Source organism: Ciona intestinalis, chromosome 11 (assembly GCF_000224145.3).
Source record: "Ciona intestinalis chromosome 11, KH, whole genome shotgun sequence".
Classification (NCBI taxonomy): domain Eukaryota; kingdom Metazoa; phylum Chordata; class Ascidiacea; order Phlebobranchia; family Cionidae; genus Ciona; species Ciona intestinalis.
This window is the reverse complement of record NC_020176.2, coordinates 1,794,962-1,806,882: the sequence shown is the minus strand read 5'-3', so window position 1 is coordinate 1,806,882 and position 11,921 is coordinate 1,794,962. Positions and strand designations below refer to the sequence as shown.

At 31.9% G+C, this 11,921-nt stretch overlaps 1 protein-coding gene across 1 annotated transcript in view; it reads right to left on the bottom strand.

The window, feature by feature from the left end:
- Positions 1-11,921, bottom strand: part of LOC100178148 (ryanodine receptor 3) — a 63,745-nt gene that overhangs the window by 36,113 nt on the left and 15,711 nt on the right. The window contains exons 28-48 of the mRNA XM_018813888.2: positions 11,778-11,874; positions 11,054-11,190; positions 10,841-10,905; positions 10,280-10,384; positions 9,483-9,614; positions 9,370-9,422; positions 8,815-8,949; positions 8,269-8,420; positions 7,810-7,988; positions 7,091-7,268; positions 6,774-6,860; positions 6,313-6,517; positions 5,648-5,807; positions 4,930-5,049; positions 4,392-4,553; positions 3,390-3,542; positions 2,877-3,007; positions 2,192-2,355; positions 1,767-1,885; positions 1,138-1,270; positions 427-646 (exon numbers count right to left, since the gene is read on the bottom strand). Of these exons, the coding sequence (XP_018669433.1) occupies positions 427-646; positions 1,138-1,270; positions 1,767-1,885; positions 2,192-2,355; positions 2,877-3,007; positions 3,390-3,542; positions 4,392-4,553; positions 4,930-5,049; positions 5,648-5,807; positions 6,313-6,517; positions 6,774-6,860; positions 7,091-7,268; positions 7,810-7,988; positions 8,269-8,420; positions 8,815-8,949; positions 9,370-9,422; positions 9,483-9,614; positions 10,280-10,384; positions 10,841-10,905; positions 11,054-11,190; positions 11,778-11,874 (2,887 nt within the window). The remainder of the gene's footprint in view (positions 1-426; positions 647-1,137; positions 1,271-1,766; positions 1,886-2,191; positions 2,356-2,876; positions 3,008-3,389; positions 3,543-4,391; positions 4,554-4,929; positions 5,050-5,647; positions 5,808-6,312; positions 6,518-6,773; positions 6,861-7,090; positions 7,269-7,809; positions 7,989-8,268; positions 8,421-8,814; positions 8,950-9,369; positions 9,423-9,482; positions 9,615-10,279; positions 10,385-10,840; positions 10,906-11,053; positions 11,191-11,777; positions 11,875-11,921) is intronic.

Sequence of the window (11,921 nt, the reverse complement as noted above, 5' to 3'; positions counted from 1 at the left end):
TTCATCATGTATGTTACTTTGTAGGTGATTTTTTTAATGTTCTGTATCTAAATTTTTCATTATATTCTTACTATCTTACACATTAACTTTTATTTTGAGAAATTCATAAAATAATAATGTCCCAACCTATCTACAATAACTAAAAAAAGACCAGCACAAAAATAAATCTAAAACAGCAGATTCAGCAATTTTTTTTACCGACGCTTCAAAATCCTATTCAGGTCTTTATTAAAGTAAATATAAAATCATGATTTTAGTTATTTTTTTTATTAAACATAATAAAAATTGGTTTGAAAAGAATTCAAAAAAGCATGTACGAAAAATAATTCTGCACCAAAGCTATTTTATAATTAATTTTAATTTTTTTAATATATGAAAATATTTAACTTAAATATAAAAATCATTGCAAAGTTGTTCTTACCTCACCAACTCCATTAAATTGTCGATACAAAAGTTGAAATATTGAACGAACCAACTGTGGATTGTTAAGTCGTGAACCTTGTGCCCATCTAACCATAGTGGAAGTTATTAAATCTCGTAAAGAAGTTATCACTTCAATTTGTTCCTCTCCTGTCTCATCTGCTTTATCATTCTTCCGGTTTAGGATGTGAGAAATAAAAGCAACCAATCTACTTCTTAGTGGAATCTATAAAATGAATGAATGAAATTTATTTCGTCTCTTCGGTCACCATAGTGAAGAACAAGAAAGTTGACATAAGCGAAAAGACAGGTAGTAACGGTAAAACAACAATTGTTAAAACACACTTATTGATGAAAAAGAAAGAAATATTGTTTTGGATAAAAGGTGTGACCGTTACACCCTACAGACAACAGCATAGAATTAAAACACACATAAAAAATCGGCGCTTTGGAATAGTGGTTGGCGTGCCTGCCTCTTATCAGCCATATACAAAAAAAAATCACACACAAAGTTACACACATGGTGACTCGTAAGTGGAGGCCAAGGTGTATAAAAGCAGTTAAGTCCTGCCCAAGAAAACACACGCAAAATAGACGCATCATTTAAACTGGTATAGTCTATTTATGAACAAATTTTCTTTTGTCATAAAAAAATAACTAGAGGAATTTAAAACACATCCAATACCTTAAAATGTTAATATTAATAGTTATCTTTACCTCAGTTTCATTTGTTTCCACATCTTCAATAGTTTCCCCACAATGTATCAACATATCCATGTGGAAGTTCCATATCAGATCCTTGATACTTGGTGGTAGTGGACATTCCTCTTCTAATTCCTCATTCTTAAACCTATCAATATGAATATACTTGTATTAGATATATTTTGCAAAAAAATATTAACTTTTAAGTAGTGTTTAGTAAACATATAGTATGCCTGCTTTCACAAAACTACTATAATTCGCTAAACATTTTTTATTTTGATTTCCCATATCCTATAATAAAATTATGAGTTTTATATACTGCAAGTTGAAAACTCATGTTGTATTGCTATGAAACAAACAGAGTAGCAGCAGCAGGTGTATCAACTTTCCAAACTAATAAAAAACTTAATATAATATCAGTCAGTAAGAGTCTTCAACAAAATAATATTTGATTTATTTAACTTGGAATAAATAAAACATAAAATGCTTGTTGTTTGTCTGCTATGTGTAGGGATTATGCTTCTTTTTTCAATTAAATATTACTATTTCGTTTTGTCTCGTGTCTTATAGTTTTTAATATTTTTAATATTCCATACCATACTCGCAGGGACAAACATAAGTTATTATTATTACATTGTACATACTTAAGTAAAATTGCCATCTGATCCATAGGTGGCGAACGAAACTCGCGCGTCATTTTTGCCGTCATTGCCGCTGACATGTTAACAGACTCCATAACACGCTGGTATCTGTTCCTTTGGTTCTGCAGTATGAAATTAAATTCGAGAAAATGCAAAAATATTGAAGATATGAATGAATGTAACTTGTTTTATCCTGGTGGGGCAACAATAATTGTTATAACACAGGTGTTCTTTATAATACACCCCATACATACTTATTTTTATCGTTAACTGACAATTAAGAATAAGGGACCACTAGATTGGATTAATAGCCATTAAGTGATTTGCCCAAACAACAAATATGTCCACAATGAGTCTTAAACCAGTAACCTCTGGATTAGAGGCGGCTCTAACCACTTTACCACACCAATGGTGATATCATAACTAACTTGTTGTAGGTGGTCAACAACGAGACACGAGAAAGAGACGAGAGCTTCCACACGGTGGCGCAACACAAGGTTCATCAAATGTTCGAGCAAATCGCATAAAACCAACTTCACAGATTCAACCAAGTCCAGGCAAAGTAATCCAGAGTGAGCATTTTTTATTAGTGCTAAAAAAATAAAGCAAAAAATGAGTGTAAAGGTTTTTATTGTGATAATAGCACAAAGGTTTATTTTAAGAATTAACAACAAGTTATTTAATGTGTTGAAAATTCTGATTATTAATAAATTTGGGAAAATCTTGGGAAATATTAATAAATAAACGTTGTAATGTCACCATAATGTGACTCCTATGTCAAACTTAACATAAACTTTATTTCACTCTTCAAAAACAAGAGTGAAGATAAAATTACAGAAAAAAATTGAAAAGAATCAGCAGCAAAAACTTTTATAAACTCTTTCATCTACATATTGTTACAATAAACATACTTTGATTAAAATAATAATGTTGTGTGATAGACCCAATTTTCTATTGCTTAGTTTATTATTCTTTATATATTTTTGAATTACCCTTTTGTCTTTTACATATTACTTCAACCCATTAATATTACCGAACAGACAAAGTAAAAATGCGATGAACTCGGTTAAAAAAGCAAACAAAAGCGTGATAACTCGAAAACAACTTCCATACCTTCCACACCATCCATATCTTTCATAAATGAACCAAAAAAATTTGGATCGAGTAAAATAAGAATTTTCTTGACATCTTCATCAACAAAAACTCCCATTTCAAGCAAAGTGGTTGTAAGTCGGATTAAAGGACTGGGAAAATTATTATATTACGTTAAACGAAAAAGGTTCATTAAGAATTATTGAAAGAAACTTTTTTATCTTTGCATGGTGGTACAATGATAGTTGTAATAACACAGGTGTTCTGGTTCACACACCTTGTGCCAGCTTTTATGACTTGTGTAATTGCCACCTGTGTAAATTTGCTGGTGATCATGTTTGGGGGATTTTTCATTTTTTGTAATGTATGGCTGACAATTTAAACAACCCATAGTGATCACTGGGTTGAAGTAATTGTCGTTAAGTGTCTTGCCCAAAGATACATACGCACACAATGGTAGCAGTGACAAGCAGTAAACCCATAAACTCTGGGCTAGAGAAAGAAGCACTAATCGCTTACACTATTCTTACTTACACAAGCACATATTGTTGATTTTTCCCCATTATATCTTTGCAGTTTTTGTAGCAACATACAACCGCATCCTGTAGTTGAAGAATAACATTGTAACAAAGTTCATCTAATGGAAACTCTGGCACGTGTAACGGTCGCTCGTGGATTAAACTTGGACTGAAAAATAATGTGAAAATATCAGCGATGAAAATGAATTTTAAAATCTTTTTTTAATAAATGTAGTTTTGTTTAATAGAGCTGTTACGGTAAATTATGTTGTATTGACGATGTGACGTCCAATTAAAATCACTGTTAATAAGATAAAGGCAACTTTTATAAGATATCAAAATGTTTAAATGAATAAATGTGCAAGTTTAGATGTATAGTTTGCCCACTAAAAATAAATCTTTACTTTGTTTTCTTAATAAAAATATTGTTACTTATAATACAACCTAATTCACCCAGTCAAATACACAAACTAAAATTGATTCAAAAAGAAATTGGTAGGGAAAGCAGTTTATATATGTATTACTGAACATAACATAATTCTTTTATTTATCTTCTAAAAACAACCAGACAAACAGTCATTTTAAAACTGCTCTTTTCATATAAAAATAAATATAAGATTTATTGTAACTAGAGTGTCTGCTGCATAGGTTATACCCTGATGTAGTTTTGCCATATAACAGTATTTTCAAAGTTAAAGGAATAAATGTAACTTGCTTTATCATCCAGTTACAGAAAATGACAGTCATTATAATACGGATGTTCTGTTTCATACACCTTCCAATATGGTTTACGAGTTATCACATATGTAACTTGGCAAATGACTCTCTTTTTTTGTGTATGACTTATAATTTGGACAACCCATTAGGGACCACGGGTTGGAGCAATTGCTGTCAAGTGTCTTACCCAAGAACACAAATGAGTCTACCAGCAATGGGGCTGGAAGCCATAACCTCTGGGTAAAATGCAGATGTGCTAAACACACAGAGAAAAAAGATTAAAAATTCCTAAACTACTTACTGCATAACAAAGTTGACTTGCGACCAATGCATGCTGGGTCGCAATGATGAAGTTGAACCAACTCCAGGTAATGTTGGATCCTTTGTTTCAGGATTTGCAAACAATCCAATAGAACGCGTCATCTCATTTAATGGAAACATATATTCATGTTGGGTGTTTTTCCTAAAGTTAAATCAGATCAAACCTTTTAAAATTATACAGGTAAAGTATTTAGAGTTTTTATCATAAAATGAAAAAAACAAAAAACAGTTTAACAACTTTGGAATAACCACAATGATCACGATGCGTTTACTAGACACTATTGGCAATTTTTTAGGCTTTCATTTTTATGTTTTTTTTATCATAGAAACTTCTAGTTTTATAACTCGGTTCTAAAAAATGAAGGAGTATAATATTAGAATGGTTTAAATATAATAATTAGTCTCAAAAAATGACAATAGTTAAAAAACCTATGCTCTTGATGACTAAAAGTCTAGATTTAGGTTTCTGATTCTTATTCCTTTTAAATGATGTCTTAAGACATAATTTAATATCTCACCTAGCATTGGCATGTGGGGCAAGATGCATTTCAATGAGTAAGTTGTGGTATGTGGCACGAATTGAACCGATTAGATCATTGTTGCGGACAACGTGCATCAATTGTTTCTGATCCACGTAGCTGCAAAAATAACAATATATAATTTTTTTACAGCATTTTTATAGCATGGTGTCAATAATTTGTGAAAGTACACAGGAGGAAAAAGTAAAGGTAGTCATTGGATGGGGCTAAAAGATTAAATTTTGCATACAATAACAGAAACACACAAAAAATGGTTTAAGGGTATCAATATATTATTATACTACTAATCGGTTGAAAAGAGTGCCCTTGAAATAAGTTAACTTTCTTTAATAAAGATAACACTCCTGTTTATAGTTAACAAGCATTACTGAAATTACAAAGACAATATAAAGCATGAATGAATGTATCTTGTTTTATCCTTGTGTGGCAGGGCAATGTCATTATAATACCGATTTTCTTTCATACATCTTATACTGGCTAACGAGTTACTATGTATGTAACTTTGTAGAATTTTTTTGCTGATTTTGTTATGTATAGCTGACAATTTGAGCCATCCATAGTAGGTGTCTTTCCAATAGACGCATACGCCCACAATGATAGCAGCAACCAGTCTTGAACCCATAAAGTCTGGACTACAGTAAGGCGTTTACTACTGCCATAGACCCGCATTTTAAGTACTATGAAGAATGCAACATACCTGCATAAAGCATGGGAGACTCTGTGGTTACCCAATGCACACATTGAGCGGTAAAGTTTCAAAGTTTGTTCATGAAAATGTAAGAGTTCTTCATTTTCAGTAAGTTCAAGAAGATCTATACATCGGTTTTCTTCAGGTACATGAAGTATTGCTGCATTATCTGTAAATGTAAGTTACAGATTACTTGTTAACAGCATTGTTTAGTGAGTATTCAGAAGATTAAAGTATTAACTTAGCATGCTCCAAATAGAATTTAGCCATTCATGCTTCTTAACTAAATTCCATGTTTCTTATTATACACAAGTTTATTTTAGATTAAATTATCTTATTTAGCGCATATTTTAAGCCAAAGTCAGCATATACTTTGATTATATAGTAGGATTGGGAAATATGGGACACCTTTAGCACATAATAAACGAATATCCTGATAGTATTTTAAACAACTAACAACGATCTATGGGAGTTGGGGAGGATATGGTTTATAGTTTGCTGAACAGTATTTATTTACTACCAAATAAGACAAAAAAAAATAATAAAAAGCTGTTCCATCTTCCCTCGACCCACATATATATTTTGTTTAAAAATAATTATCTATGTCATACCAAAACAATTCTGGTGCAAAAAAACAACTATAGTGATTTAGAACAGCTAGTGTATAATCTTACAAGCGTCAGTATTAGATGGTTTCAACTCCGAAGTCCAACCCTTTGATCTAACCGACTCTCGTCTACATTCAGGATGTGGAAGTTTGCTTGGCATCCTCGTCCATGTTACTTTACGTAAAGATTGGACCACCAAACGTGGCGGACATTGTGGGATTACATTCTTTCTTTCACATTCAAGAACCGCTGCTGATAATGGCATGCAGTTCTGTAATGAATTACAATGAACAAGTAAATGAATGTAACTTATTTAACCTCGCATGGGGGGGAAGGGATAGTTGTTATAACACATGTGTTCTGTTTTATACACCTCGTGCCCGCTTAGGAGTTACCACAAATGAACCTTTCTGGGTGAATATTGATTTTATTGTGTTATGTACGCCTGACAATTTAGACACAGCGCAATGTCGGTACTGTCTTGCACAAGGACAAATAAGTTTACTAAATTATTGATTTGGTTTCACCTTAGATCTTCCAAGTTCAAACTGGAATACTGAATGTGTTGTGGGAAAACTGAATACAGCTGGGTAGAGGCGTACGTTAGGTTCAACCTAAATAATAAAAAAAGATGTTGTTTTAGATTTATAAATATATTGTGTTTCCAAAAAATTGACCGTTTTTACAGAATAATAACTTTGACAATTTTTGTTCAAATATATTTTTTACAAAACACAAATTAGAACTTGGTTTAAAACATGGACTGAAGCTTAGTGGTTTTTAATATAATTGCTCTAAAACTGATGTTTTTATACATTTAAATCAGTTCTACTTCATTACAAACCTGATAAAATGTATTCAGATTTTTTCCATTTGCTGTAAAAGTTAGCAACCCTGTTGATATGTCTATTATACATGTGACCAAAATCCCAGGAGATGATTGGTTAGCGGGAGGGGGCGTGGCACTTGTCTGCTGATGTAGGTCACCACCCCACAGGACAAAACAATTGGAACGTTTAACACTGAAATAAAAATAAATTAACTTTGCATGCACACTATTGACCATTTTCTTCTAATAACATTGTTTTAATTAAATTTAAAATTGTTTTAAATCCAATATGAAGTACTTTATATTTAATTTAAAATTGTTTTAATTAAATTTAACCCAATATGAGTTACTTTATATTGTATAATTGAGTTTAGTATCCACAGATTGATTTTGGAACTTTTACTTAAGCATGTTTTTTCATAGCATGTTTATAACGACTGTTGTTTTGCTGCTAATTCCACTTTCTTTGTTATTTGAATTAATCTGATCTTTATTACAATATTTAGGGAGATAAATAAAAAATTATTACTTTGTTTATAATTAATTTGGGTTTAGGTTTATTGTGCATCGTATTTATTAGCTTCATGCACTTTATGTGCGCTTGGGGGTTGATTGCTATTTTATCTGTATGATTGCCAAAGTAATTACAGGGTTGGAACTATTACCAGTAAAAATCTGCCCAAAAACACACATTGCTTAATGATATGGAAAACTCTAGAATCATTAAATTTTACCTCTCGCTAACTTTTCCTTTATCATCACCCAATGTAATTGTTACAGTTGGAATAAATTCCTGTTGAAATTTTTCTGCATTCCAATGAAAGTCTGACGTCACCCAACCCACAAAGACGCTTCCTGGGTCTTGTTCGGGAAATATTCGTACAGAGAATGAATACTGGGTCGACTGCAACAACTGAAATAAAACTTTGTTTTAAATTAACTTGTGAGTAAACATTGTCCAGTGCCAAAAGGTCAACTTAGACCCAGTGGTTACTAGCGTTGTTCAAATTTTACAAAAACCAATAATCACCAGAAAGGTACATTTGTGATATGAGGTATATGAAACAGAACACCCATGTTATAAATCAAAAGTAACAGAATGCGAATGTCACATGGCCTAATTTATAATACCATTACGCAAAACTACCAAGTTTTATAAAAGGTTAACTGCGTAATCAAAATAATGACGTAACCTGGTCAATGTCATTCTTGTACAAAACATCAGCATATTGATCTGGTAACACTTCCTCTGTTAGTCGTGACTTGGCTGTGTTGTTCACCCCATTATTTCCTTGCACCATTGAAGATTTAGGTTTGCTAAAATGAAACTTGGAAACTTTCAAACCTATAAAATAAACAAAACAGACTTTAGTACAGTAGTTGTCGTGACAAAATTACAAGCTTTAATGTAGAATGTAGAATGTATTAGACTGCAATTGCAAGCGCACACGACATTAAATACACAAAGCTCACAATATATACAGAAGTGATTAAAGTTAATTGACCTGTTGCAACACAGTATGGTATAAACTTACAACAGCTTTTCAGGCTTTATGGGCCTACGTTTTAACATAATGTTTAACAGGTTATGCTTATAAAGCAAAAAACACTTAAAATATCTATTTTTTATGAAAGAACTTACATATTTTTTAAAAATTTATAGGTATATATTTTTAATTCATTGTCACATAGTTGTTTAACATGGTATAATAAATAAAACATTAACATTTAATTCATGCCTGGTATCGGTAGTGTATTGGAATTCCCATGATGATGATGATGGTGACGCTCATTCTTAAGGTCGACTGCAGGTAAAGGTGGTGACAAACCACCTCGGGCAGTTTTACGAAGAACTTCAAAATCATTGTCGATATCTAAATATGTTTTTGAACTCATAAGTTTTATTTTACAACAAAATGCAGTAATTGACTACTTTTTTAGAGAAAAATACCTGAAAAAATATAAACAACAATAAGATTGCTTTATAAATATTAGAAAGTAACACCTACTTTTAAAGAAAAAGTAAATGTAGTTTTACACAATTAAATTTGCATATAATAAAATGAATACTGTTGTGCTGTTTTATTTATTGCATAACCATTGTAAAAATACCTTTAAACATAGTACTTGCTATATCTTAATAGCTAGGGAGTTTGTTTTTGAGATCCTAAAAAATCGAAACTTTGTCTGCTATATGGCATACTAGTACTAATATGTTGGTATAATGTATTAGTATATTGGTATAATACTAGCATAAACATAAACAAAATACCAAACTAAATATTTCAACCAACCTTCTTCCATAACTGATTCACTTTCATTGAACAAATTGATGATGTGTCCGGGACTAAACAAAAACAAACACAATGTTAGTATATAATAATTCAACCAATGTAACTTGTGTTACCTTTTCGTAAATACAGTTGCCATAGTAATGGGTAAATTTAATCGAGTGTAGAACCAATCAGGCGTGAAGTCATGTGATCCAGTTCCACCAATCTGTTTATGAATCACCTTCAACCTGGGTGGCCTGTGGTTGCTGTGATAAATTGTAAAAATAATGATATAAAAATAATAATTTATTTGTCTCTTCGATTACAGTAGCAAAAATTTAGAAATATTTTAAAAGAAAAAGACCAGATATAGTGATAAAACAACAGTTGTTAAAACACGCTTACAGTTTAAACATATTTATTTACATTTAACTGGAAGCAAATAAGCTACACCTAGCAAATGAGCCATATATGTTTAATTATAATGATTTAAACTTTTAGTGAAACAAAAGTGTGCGTCAAGACACGATCCGCACAATAGGGGGAAGTCGGCTTTATAGGGGATTGACCTGAAGATTGATGGGTCATAATGAAAAAATAAAGTTGAAATCTAAAAGTTTATGACCGTGGCAAAGTGGTTTGCGTGCCTGCCTCTAACCAAGAAGTTACAGGTTCAAGGCTCTTCGCTGTTACCATTGTGGACATATGTGTTCTTGGGCAAGACACTTAACGGTGATTGCTCAAACCCAGTTGTCCCTTATGGGTTGCCTAAGTCCTCAGTCAAACATAAAAAAAATAATTAAGTAACCAACATGTTATAATGACTTTCGATTCGCCAGGAAACCACAGATGAAAATATATAAAAACAAATTTGAATAAACTGTTACCAATAAATTGGAAAATGTACTGCTGAAAAAATAAGTAAACTTACTTTGCTGGAAGTCTTTTAACTTCAATATTTTGATCAGTTTCATCAATATTGCAGAAGCTTGGTAAGTTCTTTGTAAACCACATTGCAATTGGGGATCTCATACCACTGAAGCAATGATGGGAAATTATTAATCAAATATTTTATTTTTAGGTTTATTTAGCATGAATTTCCACTATAAAAAACGAACTGACATTTTTTATGTGATAAAATTTAATTATAAAATTAAACAAAGCACAGAATTGTTCTAAACATATTTTACTACATTAAACTTGTTACTCAGTTGTATAGCTAATAATTTGGACAACCCATTAGTGACCACTGGGTTGGAGCAATTACCGTTGTCTTGCCCAAGGACACATACGCCCACAATGGTAGCAGCATCGAGCCTTGAACCCATAACCTCTGGTTTACAGGCAGGCGCCCTAATTACTACACCACGGCACCGTACGGACCAGATTTAATTACAGTTATTTTAATTCTCACCTATAACACAAAAGTGTTCTTTGTCATTATGTTGCAGCTTTTATTGAAAACATAATTACCTAGTTGATAATTACTTACAAAGCAAACGGTTGAAACCCTTCTTGCTGGCCAATGGAAGAATAAAACTTAAAAGTTCCCGAATCCTGAATAGAAATTTAATGAACTTCTGATATTTTTGCCTTACTAAAATAGTTTGTTAAAAGTGAATGGATTTTGTTTACAATATTAAATAATATAAAAACATTTTTGAGGGTATCATTACATTTCTTTTCAATATGTTAAATTTCTTACCCGGCCAAAATTAAGAAATCCTCTCTGGTCAACAGCTAAACTAACAACAGGAACCAGAGATATATCTGAAGATAAATTTTCGAATGCTGTCTCCTGACCATGTCCGTCAATGAGTAACTCACCATTCAAAGTGAACGCTGAAAAAAATACAAATTGAAAAATGTTCCTAGTTATTCCTCGCATTGAAAGTAACTTGCTTTATCCACATGTGGGCGGAAAACGACAGTTGTTATAACACGACGTTTTGTTTCATACATGTCGTGCTTGCTTACGATTTATCACGTATGTAACTTTGTAGGTGATTGTTTTTTCTGTAACTTTTGTTGTTGTTTTTTTTGTATCTGTAGTACTAGTAACTGCTGTTAAGTGTAATTGTGGGTGTACGGCAGGAAAGCTTGAGGGTTATATAAGCTTACAATGACACACACGCCCACAAAGGCAGCGTCTAGCTTTAAACATATTATCTTCTAGTAAAAAGTGGAAGAACCACTTTGCCATTACACTGCTGACAGTATTATTCTTTGGGGGCCATGGAGATTTTTTTTAAATTAAGTAAACCTGATGAAGTCTTGTTAAAAAGCAGAGGAAAAATTGGAAATAAAAAACATTTTTATACCAGGTAAGCAGCTAAGGATTAATTTACATTATACCTGGTAGCAAAAATAACAGAATATTTAAGTTATCAGAATTTTCAAAAGATATTTACAAGTCAACAGATACTCACAAATGACTCCTTCATTGAAGTCAAGCAGACAACCAACCACATCTCCAGCATTCCATCTTCGACCAAAACTTTCAGCTCCATTATTCCATTTTAATGCCTATAACATGGACAATAGTAAAACACAACCTTTTTATTTAGGTCTTA